Source organism: Rhizophagus irregularis, chromosome 29 (assembly GCF_026210795.1).
Source record: "Rhizophagus irregularis chromosome 29, complete sequence".
NCBI lineage: Eukaryota > Fungi > Glomeromycota > Glomeromycetes > Glomerales > Glomeraceae > Rhizophagus > Rhizophagus irregularis.
This window is the reverse complement of record NC_089457.1, coordinates 3,194,157-3,217,610: the sequence shown is the minus strand read 5'-3', so window position 1 is coordinate 3,217,610 and position 23,454 is coordinate 3,194,157. Positions and strand designations below refer to the sequence as shown.

The 23,454-nt window shown below is 26.3% G+C and overlaps 8 protein-coding genes across 8 annotated transcripts; 3 read left to right on the top strand and 5 right to left on the bottom strand.

Moving 5' to 3' along the window:
- Positions 1 to 1,528: 1,528 nt before the first annotated feature.
- OCT59_020041 (uncharacterized protein) lies at positions 1,529 to 2,881 on the bottom strand (the record flags this gene model as incomplete). Its single annotated transcript, XM_066143920.1, has 7 exons — positions 1,529 to 1,549; positions 1,627 to 1,732; positions 1,880 to 2,008; positions 2,079 to 2,101; positions 2,442 to 2,474; positions 2,549 to 2,579; positions 2,865 to 2,881. 7 exons carry the CDS (start codon positions 2,879 to 2,881, stop codon positions 1,529 to 1,531), a joined length of 360 nt encoding a protein of 119 aa, XP_066005624.1.
- A 482-nt stretch (positions 2,882 to 3,363) lies between these two features.
- Positions 3,364 to 4,260, bottom strand: OCT59_020040 (uncharacterized protein; the record flags this gene model as incomplete). The annotated part of the gene is made up of 1 exon (XM_025333290.2): positions 3,364 to 4,260. One exon carries the CDS (start codon positions 4,258 to 4,260, stop codon positions 3,364 to 3,366), a length of 897 nt encoding a protein of 298 aa, XP_025173714.2.
- Positions 4,261 to 4,509: 249 nt separating this feature from the next.
- On the bottom strand, positions 4,510 to 6,068 carry OCT59_020039 (uncharacterized protein; the record flags this gene model as incomplete). Its single annotated transcript, XM_025319472.2, has 1 exon — positions 4,510 to 6,068. One exon carries the CDS (start codon positions 6,066 to 6,068, stop codon positions 4,752 to 4,754), a length of 1,317 nt encoding a protein of 438 aa, XP_025173715.1. The 3' UTR covers positions 4,510 to 4,751.
- Positions 6,069 to 8,961: 2,893 nt separating this feature from the next.
- Positions 8,962 to 9,881, top strand: OCT59_020038 (uncharacterized protein). Its single transcript, XM_066143919.1, has 3 exons — positions 8,962 to 9,035; positions 9,140 to 9,256; positions 9,349 to 9,881. Exon 3 carries the CDS (start codon positions 9,351 to 9,353, stop codon positions 9,741 to 9,743), a length of 393 nt encoding a protein of 130 aa, XP_066005623.1. The 5' UTR covers positions 8,962 to 9,035; positions 9,140 to 9,256; positions 9,349 to 9,350; the 3' UTR covers positions 9,744 to 9,881.
- Positions 9,882 to 10,371: 490 nt separating this feature from the next.
- OCT59_020037 (uncharacterized protein) lies at positions 10,372 to 11,853 on the top strand (the record flags this gene model as incomplete). Its single annotated transcript, XM_025326927.1, has 2 exons — positions 10,372 to 10,628; positions 10,707 to 11,853. 2 exons carry the CDS (start codon positions 10,372 to 10,374, stop codon positions 11,851 to 11,853), a joined length of 1,404 nt encoding a protein of 467 aa, XP_025173717.1.
- A 1,620-nt stretch (positions 11,854 to 13,473) lies between these two features.
- On the bottom strand, positions 13,474 to 14,476 carry OCT59_020036 (uncharacterized protein). Its single transcript, XM_025319474.2, has one exon. It carries the CDS (start codon positions 14,154 to 14,156, stop codon positions 13,653 to 13,655), a length of 504 nt encoding a protein of 167 aa, XP_025173718.1. The 5' UTR covers positions 14,157 to 14,476; the 3' UTR covers positions 13,474 to 13,652.
- A 399-nt stretch (positions 14,477 to 14,875) lies between these two features.
- OCT59_020035 (uncharacterized protein) lies at positions 14,876 to 15,889 on the top strand. The gene is made up of 4 exons (XM_025319475.2): positions 14,876 to 15,132; positions 15,217 to 15,314; positions 15,378 to 15,609; positions 15,685 to 15,889. Exons 1-4 carry the CDS (start codon positions 14,900 to 14,902, stop codon positions 15,719 to 15,721), a joined length of 600 nt encoding a protein of 199 aa, XP_025173719.1. The 5' UTR covers positions 14,876 to 14,899; the 3' UTR covers positions 15,722 to 15,889.
- A 932-nt stretch (positions 15,890 to 16,821) lies between these two features.
- Positions 16,822 to 17,927, bottom strand: OCT59_020034 (uncharacterized protein; the record flags this gene model as incomplete). The annotated part of the gene is made up of 3 exons (XM_025326928.1): positions 16,822 to 16,863; positions 16,931 to 17,279; positions 17,353 to 17,927. 3 exons carry the CDS (start codon positions 17,925 to 17,927, stop codon positions 16,822 to 16,824), a joined length of 966 nt encoding a protein of 321 aa, XP_025173720.1.
- Between the last annotated feature and the right edge of the window lie 5,527 nt (positions 17,928 to 23,454).

The following is a 23,454-nucleotide window of genomic DNA, read 5'->3' as shown; positions in this document are numbered from 1 at the left end:
CAGTTTTTTACTAGCATATAATGCTATACAGAACGAAGTCTGTTTAAAATCATGATCATATGTATTGTAAACATTGTCAATCTCAATCTCCTTTGTGACTTTTTGTTTATTATTTTAATCTCACGAGAAAAAGACAAATTATATATTGCCTGTAATATGCAACATAAGGAATACAAGCATTCCATTCATAAATGAAGGGTCTAGAAAATTCTTAGATCGCCAAGAAAACCTGAAACATTGTAAATAGAAAACCATCCATATAATCTCATTGAATTGTTTTAAATTTGTAATTTCTAAAAACAAAATAAGAACCCTGTTTACAGAAATATTTTAAATTTTCCAACCCTTCTGACCTTTAATCTTATTACTGTATGATTAAGAAAAAATATAATAATAGTAAACGAAATTAATGATTTTTATAGATTTAATGCCAATCATGCGAACAAATATTTACACAATAAAAACATCATATTTTTGTAATTTAATTAAATTCAAAATTCCCAACTTTAAACTTCGTTCAGGTGTCACAATGATTCAGTGAATTCAACAGTTCACATTGTTTTTCTTGGCACTGGGTCGTTGAGCGCCCTTTTGATTAAATTGATAAGTGATTGGGGGACTTTAATAAATTACTAAAAACTATACAATTGGTTACTTGGATTTCCATGCTGTAGAATTACTAAACAAATATTACGTTAATAATCAATTTTTAACTCAATGCAAAATAATTACGCAAAATACCTTCGTGAATCGATTAACCTTTGTTTGACACAGCTATATAAGTAATACAAACTTGTGTTTGGTGATAATTAATAAGCTTCCCCAGTAACACCAACACCCCAATATTCATCACCGGCATCACACCCCACCGCGTTTTCACAGTTTATATTTATCTGAGGGACTTAGTTTTTTTTTGCCTCACAAAATCATTTTTTTCACATCCTTTAAAATGTCACCGGTCACGTGGGGTGAAATTTTAATAATAAAATTGTTGGTGTTATAACGGTTTAAAAAATTTTATTTACAATTATGAATTATCTGTTATGTGACAAACGGTAATTCCACGTGGGCTGTGGCGTATATCTGGGCGTAAATTAAAATTGAGTTACTGTACGTCAAATTGAAATTCGAGCATCAAATTGTAAATGTATATTATTGTGAGTCGAATTAAAATGTCAATTAAAAATTAAAACACAATTTTCCATAAATTATCATTTCCACTTCAAAATTCTAAAGTAAAGACATTAATATACATTATACTAATCTTGAATTTTATTATTGCGCCATTAACTAACACCAGGCTTTTTAAGCTTGAAATATCGTCATCACGTGATCACTGTGCAAATTTCTAGAACTAGCAATGTATTAAATTTGGAACGTGACATGCATTCATATTACAGTTATTACAGTATTACACCTTATTACGGTTTTTTTTCTGAGGTATTATCCGGAATTGACATCCAGTTACGCACACAATCAGAGTCACTTTCATTGATTGTGCTTCTTCGCCCAATTTTTCCTTTATAGATTATCGTTCCATGAGCAACGCCTATAATAAATAGTAAATAAAACCTACAACAAGTAATAGTAAATGAGATGCATTTATATGTCTAGCAAAAGAAATACCTTCAAATAGACGCCAATATTAACAATCTTAACCAGTAACCATCTGTCCGTAAACGTTGTTGGAATCTTACAGCTAAATATCTCGTATAACCTATAGATTCTACAACTGATAAGGATTGTAAGATAAATTGAAATTAAATGTCAATAAAATAATCAATTTATAATATCCATGCATTCCGGTTGATCTTAATTTCTTGGCTGTTGTAATTGAAGGATTAGGATATTAAATGAAATAATGGTTTATATCATCCACTTCATTTCGTCCAAGTTTAGAAATAGTGCATTGTGTCGAATTCCATTGGCCCCAAAGGACTGTTCGTATATAATCATAGCATCTTCGTCTTGATATACAACAGCATCATTCTTATCTCCTCTGTTTGAACTAGACGGCTTTTGATCATTATTTATATTATATCAAAGAAAATGAAAGGAACAAAAATTACAATGCTCACAGGAGATTCCTGACGTCAATTCTCTGATAAACATCGAGAATAAATCAAAGATTCGATATACAGTCATGTTTTTTCGTCCCCATCTAACTCTAAACCGCCGTAATAATAAAGAAACTTCCCTTGTTCATAGCAATAATGGCTGCGCGTATCTGCTAAGCGGTTTTTCTATTTTCGACAACACATATTTCAATATTTTCTCTAAGCAAATTTTGAAGATATTTCTTAATGTCTATGGGAATATCTATATTAACGGCGAATAATTGTGGAAAACCGGTCCTCCGCGTCTATTTCCGACAATGTCTTAAACGGTCCACATAAAAGATATATGTTGCGACGTTTCATGCTATCGAAAAGTTCATTTACTTTGCTCTTCTTTATTCTAGTTTCAGTATCAATCTATGCAATAGATTATTAATGGTTGTAAATTAAATTGAATTGAATTGGAAACATCGTATAAACAATTCTCATACCTGTATCTGCTCTTGTATGTGATGACGACAACTTTGCTATTGGTTAATTGTTAACCGAAATAACTTGAAAAAATATTCGTAATCTCACAGAACTATCCTTCAGACGAGCAGTCCCAATTGCGCTAGGCGTCGAACGAACAGTTCATTACTGTTGGACTAAGTTCTTAACTGAGTACTAAACAGTTCAATACTGTTGGATTAAGCCTAATTAATAAACATACTTTCCAAAATCTCACGTGATTTTCTTTTTTTAATTATGTCAAACGAATCAGATTCTTCCACCTCCTCAAGATGAGTCTGAACGATAATATTTTACAATATTTGCGGTGTCATCTTAAAAAGCCTTAAGGGCGAATGTTTGCTAAAAGCCGTGAGAAAGTTGAAATAGGGGATTTAAATAATACTTCAACTCATGTAAGCTACAAAAAAATTTCCATAAAGAGAAATAAGACACGGTTTAATTCCGAGTATATATCCGCAGCGCAGCAAAATTGATTGGTTGAAAATTGTTAATCCAGAATTGATTTCACGCTTTCACACAAAACTTTTTGTTTTTTTTATGGGATTTCCTTTACTTGTTCACCATATATATTAAAACCTTTCTACTCCTAACTTGTTTCTACACGCATTGAATGATGAATAACTTCACGTGTACGGTGAACCCATGTATTATAAACCCGGGATTACTGATAATACAAATTTATTAAAAATAATATAATAATAATAATAATAATAATAATAATAATAATAATAATATATATATATATATATATATTAAAATCTAAAATTCTATAACAAAATACATAAACATAGTATTAAATATTATTATCTATATATTCATTTAAATTTATAGCTTCTTTGATCTTTTTATAAACATTTTGATCAAAACTTTGTTTAAATGGTTTAATCTTGATAGAATAATCTTGTTTTGTAATATATTCAAATTTAATATGAGGTAAAAAAGGTTCCAAAGATTTTCCCAAACAATAAAAATCATCAATATTCCAATCTTTTATATCCTTATTCTTTAAATTAGATTTTGCCATACACCATTTTAAAATACAATCCCAAATTTCAATCTCATCTATAACAATATCAACCCTTTTTACTAAATATAATAAAGTTTCTTTATCTAAACCAATAAAATCATCAGCTCTAAATATTATATGAGGTAATTCAGTTACAATATTTTTAACATATTTTCTTAATTTAGTAAAATTTGAATATTGAGAAGTAACATCATAAAAATGAGTAAAATATCTTTGTATTGAATTTTGAGTTTGTTTAAGAAATATATCTTGTAAATAATCTATTATTTCAAAGAAATTTAATTCATCAGCAGCGATCAATACATCCAAAATAAATTTAGGTTCTTGAGAATCTATATTATCAAGAATTCCACCATAAATATATCTTAAAATTATATTAAAAACTTTAGGTGAAATATTTTTCTTTTCAATAATAATTTGTTTTTTTTTAATAAAATTTGTTGATGATAATAATTTTTTAAAATAATTTGATCTTTGATTTAATATAAAAGAATGTGCGTAAAATTCTTTATAATTATCTTCATGACCAATTTTTATTAATACATCAAAATTATTACTATTTTCCAATAATTCTAAATAATGTTTTGATAAATCAAAAAAAAATGATTTTTTTGAGATTATTGATAAATTTTTCTTTAATAAGGCTTGTTTTTCGGATGTCATTTTTGTAAGAAGGAGAAGAAAAAGTTGAAATGTTTTGGAATTCTCGGAATTCTGGGTAAAAAAAAAAAAAAAAAATTTTTTTTTTTGTTTATATAAAAAAAAATTAGGTTACAATTTATAGTTACCAATACCATTGTTCTTTTTAACCATTTTAAGAAACTTTTTATGCGAGGGATAATAAAGCGAACAATAGAAGTGATTCCAAATATATATTCTTTATTGCGTTTTTAGGAACAATTACCGAGGAAATCTCTATTATAATTAAAATGTGCTATAATCTAAAAGCACGTGAAATTTTAAACTAATCGGAGGAAAGGTAAAATTTTAGCGCAAGTTAAAAAAAAAAATTTTTTTTCTATTTTTTTCCTTTTTTTTTTTTTTTTTTCTAAAAAAAAAAAAAAAAAAATATTTACAACGGTAAATTCGATAAATTTAATTATTAAATAGTCATTATAATTATTATTATTATACAGTTATAATAATAATTATAACTATCGTCTACTAGTTAAATTATTTATATTTATATTAATATTATTATTGTCGTTATTGTTGTTGTTGTTGTTTTTAGAAGAACTACCATTCGTTGGATAGTTGAAAAATTTAGCTAAATAAAAACTAGTATCGGAATCGATAGAATTCAAACTATTCACTGTATTTGTAGTATTACTTCTTTTATGAGTTTGAAATTGATATGGAGAACGAAAAAGAGTATGAGATTGAGAACGACCATGAATCTGAATACGAGAATAAGGATTTGGAGATTCATTTCTTCTTGGAGAGGCAGAATTTGGAGTTGATCTTGGAGGAGGAGTAGGAGAGGAAATTGTTACTGGGGATGATGAAATTTGTGGTGGTAAAGGAGGTAAAGATTTTGATAATCTGTAAACTTTACGATTTAATGTAATATCATTATCATCATCATCAACATTATTAATATTATTAATATTATTATTATTAATGATGTTTCTATTCGCATAATTTTCCATATTAAAAATGATGTTTCTACTTGTATAATTATCAGGTAACATATTAGGACGATAATCACCACCAATATCTAATTCTTCTACACCTAAAAATCTTCTTTTAATAAATTTAACCATACTTCTCGGAGGAGCGAATAAACAACCAGGAAATATTAAAATTAAGATCATATTTTGTATAGAATTATAATTCATATCTAATATTGGACCTTTAAAAGTTACTATAGCGTAAACTATAAAATGAGCTATAAAAAATGTTGCAACGATAAAGAAATGTACTATAGAAATAGCAGTTTGTTGAGGTCTTAATCTTGTTTGATATCTAATTGAAAATAAAGGAATAATTCCATAAATAAAACTTAATAATCCTGATATTGAACTTAATATAAAAGTAATATTTTTTAAATTAATTTCAGATTGTGATAATTTAAAATCTTCGCTTAATAATATTCTAATTGCTGTTAAAACCGATAAACTGAATACTCCCATTGTAACTACTATAGGTGCAAACATTAATATATTTTTTATAAATGAATAATCTTGATAAAAATTAATTCCAACTTGTAATAAAATATAACAAGATAAGATTAATGTTATTGATGTAGAAAGAAAATATATACTTGAAAAGTCCTTTGTAAATTCCACAACTTTTTCTACTCTTAATATATCTAAAATACTTAATGATAGAATGATCAAAGCTCCAAAAAGACAATTTATATGAATAAATATTGTTGGTGCAGATATCGCTCTTCGAATTATATGTACAATACTTAAAAATGATAATATTATACTTATTACGATAAGAGTAATTAATCCTGCTTTTTCCATATTAAATCTATAATGAGTTCAACTCGTTCAAAATAAAAAGTATAAAAAAGTGTAATTTTTGTAATTTTTGTAATTTTTGTTTAAAATCTTTCGTTAATAAGAAAAGGAAGGGGGCGTTTCCTGCGCCTTTTTTTTTTTTTTTTTAAAAAAAAAAAAAGAATTTTATTTCATTAAAAAAAAAGTAAAAGTTTTTTATATAACATTTCAGAGAAAATTTTTATTTGATTTTTTTTTTTTTTTTTTAAAAAAAAAAGGATAAGAAAAATGAAACGCTAAATGAAAATGAATATCAACGAAAGACTTGTATTTTTTCAAGAATTTTAAAATGAGCAAAAGAAAAAATCTTAAATTTCCAATTATGTAAGATTTTGAAAAAAGCTACAAGGGGTTTTAAACTTAATTTATACTCAAAAATAACTTCCTTTAACCGGCAAGAAACACGATACATATGTATAGTATTTATTATATATATATAATTATGAATAAACAGTATGTATTTACAGTTTCAGATTTCAAATTTATTATTTCGATCAAAGGATAAACTTTGTTTATATTTTACCGCGCATATCAGGAATTTATTAGAATACCACTCCTTTAATTATTGATTAGTGATAAAATATATTCGTTTTGGAAATGATGTACAATTCTGCACATTCGGAACTTTAAAAGAAACTTTCGGATGATCTGCATATCTAACCGCATAAGTCCGCGAAACCGGATATTTTTATGGGTAATAATTAATTATACTGTATAACTTATATTAATTTCGGGAATTTTCATTAAAATTATGATGATAAAATTATCAATTAAATTTCACAATAATAATTTTATCATTTTATCATTTTTTATAAATGCAATGAGAAAATCAAAAAGTTCACGCGCTATTTATTTGATTAACATTTATTTATAAAATTATACTTTTCTAAATGTTAGACCCTTTCTTTAGTATTACCTTTGCCATTTTAAGAACAAATGATTCGATTGGTTGATATACGGGTTAAGTTTCGATAGGATGTAATAAGATTTGATAGGATTTGCTTCTTTTTTATCCTGATCAATCGATATCCGAAACTTAATAAACCTAATAAACCTACTGTTCCCTCTTTTCATATATTTTTTTTTTTGCAATTTTATTGGTGATCAAAACCATAAAAAGTTAGGATTATCGACATACGTGTGCAACATTTAGAAAAACTTTCTATTAGCTTTCTTTTTTGTGTTCGATATTGAAAGTGTATAACAAATATACAATTATTAAAGTATATTTAGAATCAAACATAACAAACAAGTTCGTAAACTGTCTGAACTTTTTTTCATTTATTATTTCTTTCTTTGTCTTTTTGATGCATTAAAGATCTTTTACATTTACGGATTAAAATTTCTCTTAAAAAATATTGTTACACAAATTATTAACCAATATAAACAAAAATTTATGTAAAATATCCATAATTAGAAAAACATTTAAGTACTATATTCTTTTTTTATTCCCAAAACAAATAAAAATTTTAATTTCGATTATGATAAAGAGACAATTAACTTTTTAGTGGTGCGAAAAAAATCATAATTTAAAAGAACTTTCATTCTTGTTAAAGAACTTTTTTTTTAACGGAATTATTCCGTATTTTATTATTTTGTTTGAGTTGCAATTCTGAAAATTCTGAACGAATATCACGCGATCTAATCTATAAAAGGGGTTTTTTATCACCGTTTTATCATTACAATGCAGTTTTGTTTTCTTTACGATGAATTTTCAGCCCTTCTAAAATGAGTAAAATTAGTAAAATCTAAATTTAGTACGTAAACATCTTTCATGTCCTGCGACTTTTTTTTTTTAAAAAAAAATAATAATAATAATAATTTTTTTTTACGGAAATTTCTCGGAAATTCCTCGATTCGTAAAATATATATATAATATTATTTTTATTATATTATTTACCGATTAATAATAATATATTAATTATTAGTCAATATAGTCAATATAATTCGATAGTTTATTATTAATATATATAAACACATGATTCCTTTAAATATCCACCCGAATTTTAAGAATGAATTTATGATTATCAATTTAAATGAATTTTTTTGGTTGAGAGAAAATAAAAAAGAATTTTCGTTTTTTTTTTTCTATACTATACTAAAATTACTTTTTATTTACGTTCGTTACGAATGTTCGTTCTTATTATGTAATGATTATCAAACAAGTAAGAGCCCCTATTCCACCATCTTAATTGGTTAGGATTAATGAACCCTTGTATCACGTATGAATTAATAATTAATTATACATTCTCTATTGTAACACGAACGCTTTTTTTTGTATTATATTTACCAAACTTGGGATTTTTGAACCGAGCAGAACTGTAGTAAATATATTGTGAAATTCACAGTTGTTATGATCCATGTGGATTTTGGCCAATCCATTAAAATTAATTAATTACGTAATTATACGTCAATCTTTGGTAGGTATTAAATAGCGAGTGGGAATCATCTTTATATAGAGATATCTACAAATGAAACCAATAGTTTACTTATTATTTACGATTTACTCTAAAGAATAATATGAATAATATTAATATTATTGTCTTTTATCTTGGGAGAGATGAAGATAAATTTTGTTAGAAATATATTAGTTCTAATCGATAATCGTGGTAAACTTTAAGCGGTAATCCGATTAATTGTGTGTGAGTCAAGTCGGATATTATTATTATTTGATGGTCGATTACAGGGTAATATACAAATATTTGAATAATGATTTTTGTTAGTAATTTGGGGGCCAAAATATAAGTAATCACGTGATGTAAATCCATCCAGTAACAATATTGATTTTTTTCGTGTTGCTATTGTACGATGCTGTACGACCACAAACCTGAAGTAAAAAGATTTTTTTTTTTTTCTCAAACTTTTTTCGTTTTAAAAGGAATTTGTTTAATGTGTCAAGTACTAATGAACATATCTTATATTTATTAGTAGGTAATTTACCAAGTTTTAATTAATTTGTTTTGTTTTATTTGTTTTTGTTTTTTTATACTTATTAAATTTTCCTTGTTAATACATATTTTATTATTTTGTTTCAGATAAGTCTCATATGTAAGCTGTTGACGAAGATTTAACTTAAATTGTTAAATGAATGAGTTTGATATATTAGACTTTAATTTGTATTTGTTGTGATCTAATATTTTTTAAAGTTTCAGGTAAAAAATATTTTTATTTATTTGTTTTATTTTATTTTATTTTATAATATAGAGAACAATTAGAATAATTGTTTACCTTCTAATTTAAATAGATATGAATATAACGAAATTAAGTATTATAACAAAATTATATATCCCCCCTAATTATCCCTCAACTCTATATAAAAGATCCTACGCCACAACCAAATCTTTCATACGTCCTAGATTATTTACTCAACAAATAGTGTTAACTAATGGAGCGACTTATACATTACGTACAACATCACCAAAGCCAAGAATCAAGTTAATAAAAGATACTAGAAATCATCCATTATGGAATCCATCTCAATTATCACAAGCATTAGATGATGATAGTGGTCAATTAAGTAAATTTATTAAAAAATTTGGTGACGAAGAATATGATTTAGAATTTATGGAGAGTGATGAAAATTTACCTGTCTTAACAAGTAATGATATGAAAAGTTCTGGTAAAAGAAAGAAGAAATAGTATAATTGTTTGAATTAATGGAATTAGGGACTAATGAGTATGCATCTTTTGTTTTTTTTTGTTTATCAAGTTTTTTGCGCATCAATGGAATAAAATGATGTTATGAATTCAAAAGTATATTTTAATAATATATACAGTACATACAATATATTTTTTTTTGGTTAATGCTAATAAGTTTTTTTACGTCGTTAATTTGTACCCAAAGGTTGGTTTTTATTCACGTGTTCCGATTTGCGTATAAATTGCTTTAATGCCTTAATAATAGTCTATCAATTCACGTGACAGTCGTTAAATGACACATTGACACTCCGAAAAAAAGAATAATATTAATGTGAATGAATATGTTTTCTTCCACGTGGTTCCTTTCTATAACAATGTAAATTTATTTCAAAAGAAGATTGTTTCTAAAATAAAATAGAACATTTCTCACGCCGAGGCATTAACAATGTACATAAAAGTGCTCGTGCATTAAGGTACATAAAAAAAAAAAATTTTTTTTTACGTATATAAATCGAATATATTTTTTTTTAAAAAAAATATTTTTTTCTCGTCTTTTTTTTTAAAAAAGAAAACGAACAACATCAACTCGACGATATTATTTCTACAGCAATTTTCTTCCTATAAAAAGATGATAACACAACAATTTTTACCGTATTTATCACAACATTATTTAAGTGCTTTAAATAATAATAATGATTTTGATGTAATAATTAAGATAGGTGAGGGAAATAATTATAAAGAATTCGAAGCACATTCTTTTGTATTATTTACAAGATCAAAATATTTTCGTGCTGCATTATCAAAAGAATGGGTTAAAAAGCAAGATAATAAAATGATTTTTCATAAACCAAACATTTCTCCCAAAATATTCGAAATTATTCTCAAGTAAGTGATTAATATGAAGTCGAACAAAAAAAAAATATTTTTTAAAAAATAAAATAACTTTAACCCTTATCCTTGTAGGTATATTTACGGAGGGATTGTTGAAATCGATACTGAAGATCCTGAAGAAATATTGGATTTATTGATCGCTTCAGATGAATTATATTTTGAAGAAATATTGGATTACTTACAAGATATATTCCTTGAACCAATTAAAGATTCTTTACAAGATTATATAGTCCTTGTCATAAATATTTCAATACGATATCCAACTTTTAATGTGATTAAAGATTATGTTGATTTCACAATAAAATATTTACCTCATATAATATTTTTTAGCAAAGAATTTTATAATTTAGATCGAGAGATTCTTGAATTATTATTACAAAGGGATGATATTATGATTAAAGAAGTCCAATTATGGGATTGTTTATTAGAATGGTGTAAATTTAAAGTAGAACTTAATAATTCGAACATCGAAGAATGGAATACTATGGATTTTATTAGATTAAAGGAAAGTTTACAACCATTTATTAATCACATAAGATTTTCTCATATGACAACAAGTGATTTCACCGATAAAGTTTTACCTTATAGAGCAAGTGTTGAAGAATATATTTATGATATAATTAAAAAAATATTTTTTACTAGTATAAGGGATATGATTAGATTATCATTCAATTTTTCAGTAGAACAACCTAAACGTAGAGGAATTGATTCTTTATTAATTAATATAAAAGAGTGTATATTAATTTCATGTTGGATTGATAATAAATCAAATGATTATTATTCTTTTTCAACATTTCCTTACAATTTTCATTTATTATATAGAGCAAGTAGGGATGGTTTTGATAATTCAACATTTCATAAATTATGTGATATGAAAGGTCCAACTCTTACTATTATACGTGTTGAAGGAACAAATGAATTAATTGGTGGTTATAATCCTTTAGATTGGCAATCTCCTCCTGATTGGGTTGAGGGTATAACGAGGGATAGTTTTATATTCAAGATTGATAATCAAGATGAAAAATATATTCCGAGTAAACCTTATATTGAAAATTCTGTAGCGAGTAAATTTGATAATGGACCTAATTTTAGAGATGATTTAACTATTTGTGGATCTAGATGTCATTGTGAACATTTTGGTTATAATAAACGTATTATATCAACTGAGTTAAATTTTGTTATGGCTGATTATGAAGTATTTAAAGTTGTAAAATCTTAGTTTTAGGTTTTTTTTTTTTTTTTTTTTTTTTGTAAAATAGAGTTTGTAATATCAATATATGTAGAATATAGAATATAGTTTTTTTTTATTAGATTTTATTCGTCGCGTAGAAACAGAATTAAATAATTTGTATTCATCAAAATAAAGAACATCTGTTAGTCTGTTACAAAAACATTATTTATAAATTTGTAGTGAAACTTTGTGCCAAGAGAGGATCGGGTAATGAAATTGAACTCTCAGATTGAATTAACTTCATGATCTAACTCTAGCCGGATTCTAATTTAAATTTAATTTGGTTATTTGATTTCGTATCCAGATTTTCAGAATTTTCATAAATCCGGTCCTACGCATTAATGCCTTATTTAGTATTCAATCGATCATTTCGATCAGTACAAGGATGGTTGACTCTTCAAAAGTTGAATGAGAAAATGGACAAATGACTGGGGCGGAGTGCGAGTACGCTGGTATCCTGGAAATTGGAACCTCAAGGAGTGCAGGTAGTTGGCAAGTCCATCGTTAATATTCTAGTGACAGAGGAATTCCCTGGACTAAACGACAAGAGAAGAATAGAAAACTTATCTGAATTTTTGACTCTAACAACCAATTGTTGCCTTTGAAGAGGGTTATAATATATATCCAAATGTATCTTGTTTCTCACTTACAGTATTAAAGAGTTTAACTGTTAATAAAGAGATATTAAATTATAAAGTCTCTTTTAAAGTATTTCTCTCTTCATTTCAAGATATTATATTATAAAAATTCGGTCGTTACATGTATTACTTTGAAAGAACACAGAAAATAAAATGAAAATATTATTACCAAAGATGTTTTAATGAATGCTAAGTTCTTACATATTAATACATATACGTAGTACTCGGCAGAATTTTTCAAGAACGTTAAACCGCATTAACTCAAAAGTTCCTAAATCGTAAAAGCGTTATTAACTTTCCATTCCTCAATGCCAGAGACATAAGAATACCACCGTTTGATGCCTTTCTTTCTGACAAATCCAACAAACTGAGTTTCATCCAATAGATGACAAATGTCATAAACGTTAAAATTGTTCTTGTTGGGAGTACTATTTTATACTTTCATCAATTATATACATCGGAATATTGATATCAAACACAATTTGTTAGATTCGTCAGATGGTGGTATTCTCATATCTTGCATTGATATTCATCTTTCTTGTTAAAATCACTGCCAGATACTCTTTGCAGGTTGGTATATATATCCTAATGATATCATTTATTTTCTTTTTTCGTAAAGGACTATCACTTTACAAACTGAACTCGCTTTAGGATCACGTTCAATTAATTATACGAAAATTGTTATTACCAAGGATCAAATAAAAAAAACAGATCAGGATCTTTTGTAATTATGGGAAAGTACTAAAGGTTCATTAGACCATTATAAAAATTCATCCGAAACAATTGCCAAGATGTTTGTTAATGATAAATTTAGGGATTAGCTTTCAGAAAAGTTATAACCTTTTTTAATATTATTGACTTCCTATATGAAAAATAAAATATTTAATTAAAATTTGACCATATAGGGCTTGTGATATTTCATGCCTGTATTGAACTATTGAACTCATAACTTGTTGGCACAACTTTATTATATAGTATAATAAATGGTATCCGTTTATTTCTTAAAATCATTTGAAGAATTTGTTATAATGTATGTTTTCTTTATTAATTCAACTTTGCTCTAGAATAATCTGAAATTTCAATAAGAACACTAATCCGTTCTCCTAATGAAAAATAATTTTATTAATAAATACTCCTATATTCCATTTGTTAAAGACCTCCGGGCAATCTTGCAACAAGATTAATATTTGAATCGTTTGGAATTTTATATGAAGAAAGACTCCTTTCATCTTCCAACTGATGACGGCTCCATAAAAGTCTCTGTTTTTCTACCGGAAAAGACCTTGTCTTGTCATAATATTTTTGCTTCAACTCGAGTACCGTACAGCTTGGATCGATGAGAATAGCGATTGACTTTACCATCTTATCCTCAAGCGTGACAGTATTTTTAATGAACACCTGTATAACACCCGCAACTTTTTGAACAAGTCTTATATTGTCGCCTGGATGAATTTCACAATCTGATACATTAAGCTCATCTTTAAGTTTTTCGGCACCGAGACGTAATTCTTGTTTCTCCGGTCTAATGGATTCTGTAATATTTTCTAATCTTTCAATTTTTTGTTTCACTTCATAAATGGTATCACGAGAACAAATTTCAAGTGGCAATTCAACTCCGTTGTATGAAAGAGTAACAAAGAATTTTATGGACATTTTTTTTTTTATGTTCAAGAACTTTATTAAAGGAATACTTTTAATATTTTATCAAGACCAAGATACCTTTTATCCTTTTTATCCTAAATAAAAAAATATCCGAATCGTACTCCGTGGAAATCCCGAAAACGAAAAAATTCTTATCATTCTTATCTTACACGAACCAAACGCCACTACGTATTATTTTGGAAATTTTGTCTTCATCATTAATCGAAATAGTGTAAATTAGATTATTTTTAGCTATAAATCGCTATAAATTAGTGTTCTAAATCAGATATAAATCAGAATTATTTCAGGATTAGTACAATAATGATTGGCATCATTAATCCAAAATCAGTTGTAAATCGGGAATTATGGATTTTACGTTTTAATACTACCCCAATTTTTGTGACATGACCCCAAATAACGGTCAATACCTTAAATATAAAATAAAAAATTATAATTTTGAAAAATATTAATCAGGTATATTCTATATAATTTACCCTTGAAGAGAGATGGGAGGAGATGGGTTTGACGCGACAATTATTATTAAATTTTTTTTTTTTTTAGGGTATTTTCGATATATACGTCATGTGTTCGACTTATGAAAATTGTGCAACAGTTTATACATACATTTAATAATAATTTGGGGCCTTAATTTAGGTCCAATTACAAAAATACGCCAATATGTTTCCATAAATTATTAACTTATTTTTTAACAAGAAAACATTTCTTGCTTTATATTAAACAAATTTTTTATTAAAATGTCTTATTTCGAATGTATCTTTTGTTGTGAATCGGAAAATAGGGATTTCCGTAAAATAACTAAAAAATGTACACATCATGCCGTTATTTGTGCGGAATGTGTTAACGAATACATTAAAGGTCAAATCGATAGTAAAAATATCCTTGAATTTAAATGTCCTATGAATGACTGTAATGAAATAATGAAAAGACATGATGTTAAAAATTTCACAACGAATGATATTTTTAAAGAGTACATCAACTGTTTATTTTTATAACTTTTCTTATATCAAGATGGGTATATTACTTAACGCATTAATTTCTTTTTTTGATTCAGATATGATGAGCTTACTTACAATATTGTGATCCAACGGGACCCTGATTTCAGATGGTGCAAAGCTCGTTGTGGAGTTGGACAAATACATACGGGAAAAGGTATAATCTATATTAATGAGACTCATAATTTTGAGTTATTTATAAGATCTTTCTTCCGTATAGATATTTCACCGATTATAATCTGTTATAATTGTGGTGTAAAGTCATGTTATACTCATGATGTTACCTGGCATGAGGATCAAACTTGTGAAGAATACGATGAAAATATGAAAAAACCCGATGAATATTTATCACAAAATACGAAGAAATGCCCCAAATGCTCTTTATCTATTGAAAAAAATAAAGGATGTGACCATATGACCTGTGATAACTGTAGATATGAATTTTGTTGGTCGTAAGTATATTATGTATATATTCACATATATACACACATATATATTTATTTAAAACAATTCTATATTATTATTAGATGTTTACGCGAATATCCTTGCCGTCTAAGTCATTAATAAAATTCTATCATGCGATTATTTTTACGATATCCGTAATGACACATATCCTCTAGCTTTGAGTACATGCGAAAATGCAGACACAGCCATTCATACTATTAAAATGTATTATTTTTTGGTTAACTGAACATATTTCTAATAAAATTAAACCATATATTTCTAAGTATAGCCAAGCAGTAGATTTCAATTATGTGAAGAAATGTATCAATACACTTATGATGAATATACTAAATTATATTTATGAGAATAGACTATACATTGCATAAATTTATTATAGTAAATCGACTTATTTTTCATAAATTTTTTAGAGCCGACCGAAATTTATTTTAAAACAATGATACGTGCTTTTCTCAAATATAGTAAGAGATATAGTAATTTGGTTACGTGATATTAGCATTTTACCAATGAAAATTCTATATTTGTATTGGTTTGAATCTCATTATCGTTTTTCTTTCTTTAGCATTAAATAATTTTCTTATTCTTTCTTTTCTTTACCTTAAGCATTAAATAATTTTATACCCAAAAGATAATATGACAAAAATTGCTAAAGCAGCAGAATAAACATTCAAATATTTTCTTCCAATTAAACTATTCCTTCGTATAATACTAAATATCATTATCGTTATTATTTTAGAGTAGAGTAATATATGATTGGTTATCTAATTTTTGCCAAAACGACAACAACGTGGTAAATTAGGACCAATCACAAATCGATCTGATAATTTTATATCAAAATTATGAAAATTATGGAACTCCTTCCTATTTTCATATTTAACTAAACGATATGATATGCGTGGCACAATGACAGCCAATCATTCAACACCCACTTCCATATTCTGCCTAGATCACATCGATCACATGGATAGAGTAAATCAAATCTTATTGGGTGGAATGTATCACACGTGAAATAGAATATATAAAATCACAAGAATAAATTATTTTATTCTTTAACCAACCAATTACATTAAATTACAATTGTCCGATTAATAAAATTTTACAATAATTTGAAGTACAATAAAAAAACAATAAAAAAAAACCAAATTTTATCCAATCCAATTAACCCAATTAATAACCCGATCACAGTCAAAAAAAAAAAAAAATTAATCTTCGAATTCTTCGCAAACGTAGCAATCGTAGAATCCCTAGGAAAAAAAAAATAAATGAATTTTTAATTTTTGAAAGAAAAAAGATAACTTGATAAATCCATACCGAATCTCTCTTCAAAACTTGTCGCATGTCAACGCTATAACTTTCAGAATTTTTTCGAGCTCTAGTTGAAATAGTTCTAGCGATAGGTTTGATTAATTGTCTACCATTTCTATCATCCAATTTTTTAAAAATGTCAACAATTTTTTCAACTTCTTCAATTTCAGCGATTTGTTCTTCAAAATGGGAATCACAATGTGATATAATTGTATTTATATCTTGGATACTTTTTTGTATTTCTTGTAATAATCGTGATATTTGTTCTCTAATACCCTTTAATTTAGAATTTAAAATTTTACTTTGAATTGTAGTAGTACCTGCAGCAATAGTAGAAACTACAGCAGTGGCGGCACTATAAAAGAATTTTAAAAAAATTTCAATAATATAATTTTGATAAAGGATATAAAATTTTAAAAAATTCTTACCCATGAACGATCAAACTTGAGCTTATTGTAACGATAAGTTTTACAGGAAGAATAGCTAAAGAAGCTCCAGCAGTGAAAGGTACAGCAGCAATTGCAGCCACACCAACTAAGAATACACTACCTTTTGCGAATAATATAGCTTCATTTGTATTTTTATCTAATTTATTAATTTCATTATTCAAATCTGTTTGTTCTTTAGTAATTTTATCATCATAATTAGTAATTTCATTAATGATTCCATTTAAACAATTTTTAACATTTTCAAGTTGAAATATTAATTCAGATTTACTCTTATTAAGTTTAGCATCACTTAATTTTTTTAAAGATACCAATAATTCATCACTACTAATATTATCTTCTTCACAACATTCAGCGAATGTGATCAAATCATCAGCATGATTGCTTAATCTTTGATCATAATCTTTGGCAAAATCACGAAATTTTTCTTCTTGTTCAGAAATTTTTTCAAGTTCATTTTGAATAACTTTATCCTCAATTTCAAGTTGTTTTATTTCTGAAAAATGTTTAATAGATTCAATAATTTTATCTCGTATATTAGAAGTTGAAGTGCTCATTTTTTTGATTTTTATTTTAAGAAAAATAAATAAAATATTTTAAAAAATTTCTATGTTTGTTATTAATTAAATATGATATGAATACAAAAATTTAATTTCTAATTTTTTTTTGAAAAAATACCTTTCTAAAAAATTTCAAAGTTTTTATACTAGATTACAGGATTTTAATGTTACGATAAACAAATCCATTACACTTTTTTAAATAACGGAAGTTTTACTTATTAAGGTTAATTGATGAACAGATTTTCCGGAAAACTTTCTAATAATGCCCGATTTTTTTAAACTAACCAACAAAATCTTTTATATTAAATTACAACTTGCATTTTTTAATGATCACAAAAGATAAATAGATATGTATATTATATTTATTAAGTACAAAGAAGAAAACAGGGAAGGAAAAAATTAAATTTTTTATCGTTTCGAAAATAAATTTTATTATTTTACACGACAGCTTAAAAAGTTACGATTGGATCTACCATGATTTGCGATTTTCATGAACCTTGTGAATTCTAAAATAGGAAAGATCTTTATAAAAATAATTAATAACCGATAAACATCGTGTAAATAACATTTAAAAAATACTGTACATGACTGATAAGAAAACCGTACGATTTCTTTGCTTTTTCTCTTACCAAAAGTCGTTCTTATTTTCAATATTAACTCGTAATAACAGTTTGGGTTATTTTTCAAATTTCACATTTTTGACATTCAAAAATGAAAAAAAATATAATTTAAATGACATATATGACGTGTAGATCAACGCATTCAAACATCCCCCAAAATGTTACGCAAATTTACCCCGTTTGATTAACGCGTGATTTACTTTATTTAAACCTGAGAGAAAAAAGAAAAAAAAAATTATTCCGGATTTAAACTTGTAATATTTTAAAGTTTTCTCATTACGGAAATAAAACTAAGAGAATTACGGTGACTCACATTCGCGTGTTTAAAAATAATGGTATTACAATGCTGTGAAATGTGAATTTTCACAATTAAGGTGGCTTTTTTTTAATATGTGATTTTTAGATGTTAAATATTTTTTTGTTTACATTTTTTTTATAATTTGTATATTGTTAACTATGATGTTATCGATCAATTAGTCGATCATGTGGTGAGCGTGGGGTGCACAAATATGGTTAAGGTTTCTTTGGACTCGTGACATTTAGATCTTTATACCCTTGAATTTTCTTTATCTGAATCCGGAATAAAACCAGTTTTTATAACAATTCGTGTGAATTTGTTTTTTCTGGAAAAATCATCTCTCTTTTTTAATATTTATAAAAAAGGAAAAGTTTATATTACAACAATCATCTAAGATCCTAGAGATAATCTAATATTCCATGGATCGATCCCTTCTTTTCGTTGAATTCGTTTGATTTCTACTTTTTTTAAAATTCTCACCAAAAGTGAACGTATATGATATCATATGTGAATGGGACCCACATTTAAAATAAATTTGTAGATAATACCTTTTAAATTTTTCATAATGCTGGTCAAATACATATATTGTAATATATTTGTTAATTTTCCTAATTTAAGTTAGTTCAACATTTTTACTCCCTATTTTATAAAGAAATCACATAATAATTTTTATTATGACTTTAACCATTTAATTTCTTGTGTACAGCTCGTACAAAGGAGTTAAGTTGAGATTTTAGGGGGTTATTACTTAAATGAGAATTAGAATGATTTTATATTATATCCTTTTAAAGCCTTATAATCTTTGCGTTTTAGGAATTAGTTATTATAGGTTTTAATATGCTGATATTTGGGTTAAATATCACATATATTAATCCTCTACTAATTGATATTTGGGATTTTTTCTGCCTGGCGGACCAATTAGTATATCTAGGATGATAATACTATGATCTAGTTTAGTATATAAATGGGTCATCATCCGAAGGATGATATACTACTAGATCAGTAAATAACTAATACTTATTTTCTGTACTGTATATGGAACAATTGGAATATGATCTTGGACGTATAACACGTATAACCCAGTTATTGGATATGGTGGTTAAAATATCATCCAAACTGCTAACCCAATAATAAAAAATATGATAACGATATTGTGATTGAGATATTTTGAATAATGCCCTTTATCTGGAAAATTAATTACAGACGGCCATTTCACCGACATGAAATTAACCGACGCCATTTTGCTGACTTTCATTTTACCGACATCATTTCACTCCTTACTGCGTATTAATTTCAAAGTGCCGAAGAAATGTGTTAAATTTATTTTATATTTAATATTTATGCTCATATATAATAAATGTCTAAAAAAGCACCATTTTGTTTAATTTTAGTTTTGTAATAAGACATAAATTGGACAAAATTGTGCTTTTTTTAGCCGCTTTTTACACATACGAATTTAATATTTCATTTTTATGGGGAAAATGTAATCTTATATAGAAGTAGTACGGTTAGAATTTAGAAACAAAAAAATTTATATCATTAAAAATGTTTCTTGCTTTCCTTAATTCGAAATATAGTGGACACTTGATTGTTGGGATTGTCGGATACTCAGGTTACTGGGCTATTAGAAAAGATATACGTGAACACATACTGTATATATATAGTAATTGTATAATGTAAATTATGTTATATTAAAATTTAATTAAAATATACTCCGTGTTATTTTCTTTTCTAATAACGCGACTAGCCGAGTAATCCGAGTACGGAGTACCCGACAATCCCGACAATCAAGTGTCCACTATATTTCAAAATTTGCTATAATACTGTAAAATGAATCAAAGGCGGTTTCGGAAAATGTGACGTCAGTGAAATGAATGAGTTTCGGCGAAATAAACTTCGGCGAAACGTATCGTAACCCAAACGTATTGTAACCCAAACGTACCGTAACTCGAACGTACCGTAACCCAAACGTACCGTAACTCAAACGTACCGTAACTCAAACGTACCGTAACTCAAACGTACCGTAACTCAAACGTACATTTAACCCGGTTAATCAATTTAATATATCGTGGATTTTTTTCTATTAAGAATGTTCGATTTTTTTTTAAAAAAGATCATTATAGTGATATTCATAATTAATCGTCTCTCATCTCAATATCGATCAACTAACTGGATGAAATATATCACTATTATGCACATCCTTAATCGACTTAACAATAAATTTAGATTCATATTAATTATATTATTTTTAAGGGATGAAAAATTAAAAAAATTTTCAAGTGTTAAATGATAAGGGGAAGAAGGAGGGGTAAGAAATTTTGATAATCGGGTTTGTTTTTTTTATTTAGAAAGATTTTCCTAATTGGAAACAAGTTAATTGATTGAAACGGGCAATTTAAAAAGGGGGAGCAAATAATTTGTACCTTTACACTTGATTATTTGTTGTTTTTTAATTTTCCGTTTATTTCCTTTATTCCTTAAATCATGATTGATAATCAACTTCTTCAAAATCAAGGAGAATCACGAAACAATAAAAGAAACAGTTCAAGTACCAAAGTATTTTTAAAAAGAAAAAGATTTTTCTACATTGTTTAAATGAATATCCTTTTTTACACCTAGAGTAATAAAAAAAATATGTAATTACGAAAAAGAAAAAAAAAAAAACGCTTTTTGATATTCAATGTAATTTGGCGTATTTTATCACGTGATACATATCTTTTCTTGGCAAAAAAAGTGAAACTAGAAGTTGCTTGCAGATTATAAAAAAAACGTGCGTAATTTTTGTTACAAATTTTGCCAAGAATTCGTGGATGTTTCAATAATGAAATTATATAATTTATTTGTACTAAACATACTTTTTAGACATATGAAAGACTTAAAAAAATGAAACAATTTTTTTTTTTTGCCAAGAAAAAAGATATTCCAAAAAAATATTACACTATCTTTCAAATCCCAAAAATTATAAAGTTTGGGTACGCAGTATACAAATTTGGAAATTGTCTATTACTTATTGAGAAATTATTTTTTAAAGTTTAAAAAATTTTGATAATGCGAAATCGGTAATACTAAAAAAAGTTAGACGATATCGAGAAAGAATTATGAGCCGGAGAGGGAATGAAGAAATGGTACGGGCTTTTTTTTAACACAAAGATATTTCCATTTCCATTTAATAAACAATTGTAATTAAAAAAAAAAAATTTCTTTTTCTTGGCAGGAAATCTATTATAAGAACAGAAATTATAATTCATGTGAAATGGAACGGGTCGTATAGTCATATATAGGCAGCTTTAAATGGAAAATCATCGGATGGAAGTTTTTACATGGGACAAATTCTTCCGGAAAAGCATTACCTCCTAAGCAGGTGTCTAGCCGAATATCAAATTACATCACGTTCATCACTATTATAATAATTTAAATCGACCAACGTTCCGTAGTACTACAAAATAAAGTGGTTCTCGAAACGAAAGATCTGCAAAAAGTTACAACAAAGACATCGTCTTGAAACAATTATCTGAAACATTTTAATAATTATTATTTATCCGCTTTAGTAACCAATGTAATTATTGTATACATTTATTTATTTACGAAATCAGATATCATATCTTGATTCAAACATTTATCCTATTAAAAGTAATTAAAAAGGTAATAAAATCATTTTATTGGTCAAATTTGGTGACATAAAACTATTACTTAAATAGTATCATTGTGTTCATCCAAATCCAATATTGGTACATAAAGGAACCATAAAAGTAAAATTGGATATAGCATTTTAAATGGATATTGTTAAAAAAAAAAAAAATTTAACTTAAATGCTAGTTTATTGACCGACCTTTGATTAAATATCCGATAAAAGCCGGATAAATGATGGCAAAATGCGAGGTAACAATGTGAAATCGACAAAAAAATTGATCATGTACATTATTATTATATTATATATAAAAATAAATAAATAAATATATATATTTTTTTTCTTTTAATAATTAAAAAAAAAGGAATGATTTTTTTAATGTTTCGAAAAGAAATTTCATCAAAGTCAAAGTCAGATGTTTATTTGAATATAAAAAAAAATTCCAATTGTATTAAAAATTTAATTAATGCTTTACATGACTAGTTTCACAATATATGAGTCACCTGTCACCCGACTTTTTGAGTGCCCAACTTTGTTAATATTGTTTAAAAAATATTTAAGATCATTTATCCGCCCATTAAGCCCATTAAGTATGGCTATTTGATCCACCAATTATAATGTCGGATAACATTTTTACAAATATTTTTTGTAACCACCCCAACTGTTTGGTTTCAATATAAATATCAAACAAAAAATATATAGTATATATATATATATATATAATCTTATTTTGTATAATAAATTATATAATCTACTAATTCCATATCCGATATATATAAAAAAAAAAACTTAAAAAGTACACAATTTCCGAAGGATTCTCAAAAGGGTCACCTCCACCTTTCTTGTTCCTAAAAAAAAAAAAATTTTATTTTTATTATTATTATTTTTTTTTTTCTATTCTCAATCGAATATTTTTAAATAAATGATTAATGAAAATTTTTTTTAAAATAAAATTCCCATTATAAAAGAAACAAACCT

What these genes read in the sequence shown, in the direction of transcription:
- OCT59_020038 (XM_066143919.1), top strand. Translation starts at nt 9,351, where the DNA reads ATGAATATAACGAAATTAAGTATTATAACAAAATTATATATCCCCCCT.
- OCT59_020036 (XM_025319474.2), bottom strand. Translation starts at nt 14,156, where the DNA reads ATGTCCATAAAATTCTTTGTTACTCTTTCATACAACGGAGTTGAATTG.
- OCT59_020035 (XM_025319475.2), top strand. Translation starts at nt 14,900, where the DNA reads ATGTCTTATTTCGAATGTATCTTTTGTTGTGAATCGGAAAATAGGGAT. An exon ending in ACGAATGATATTTTTAAAGA is followed by an intron (nt 15,133 to 15,216) that starts GTACATCAACTG and finishes TTTTTGATTCAG; the next exon opens with ATATGATGAGCTTACTTACA. An exon ending in ACAAATACATACGGGAAAAG is followed by an intron (nt 15,315 to 15,377) that starts GTATAATCTATA and finishes TCTTCCGTATAG; the next exon opens with ATATTTCACCGATTATAATC.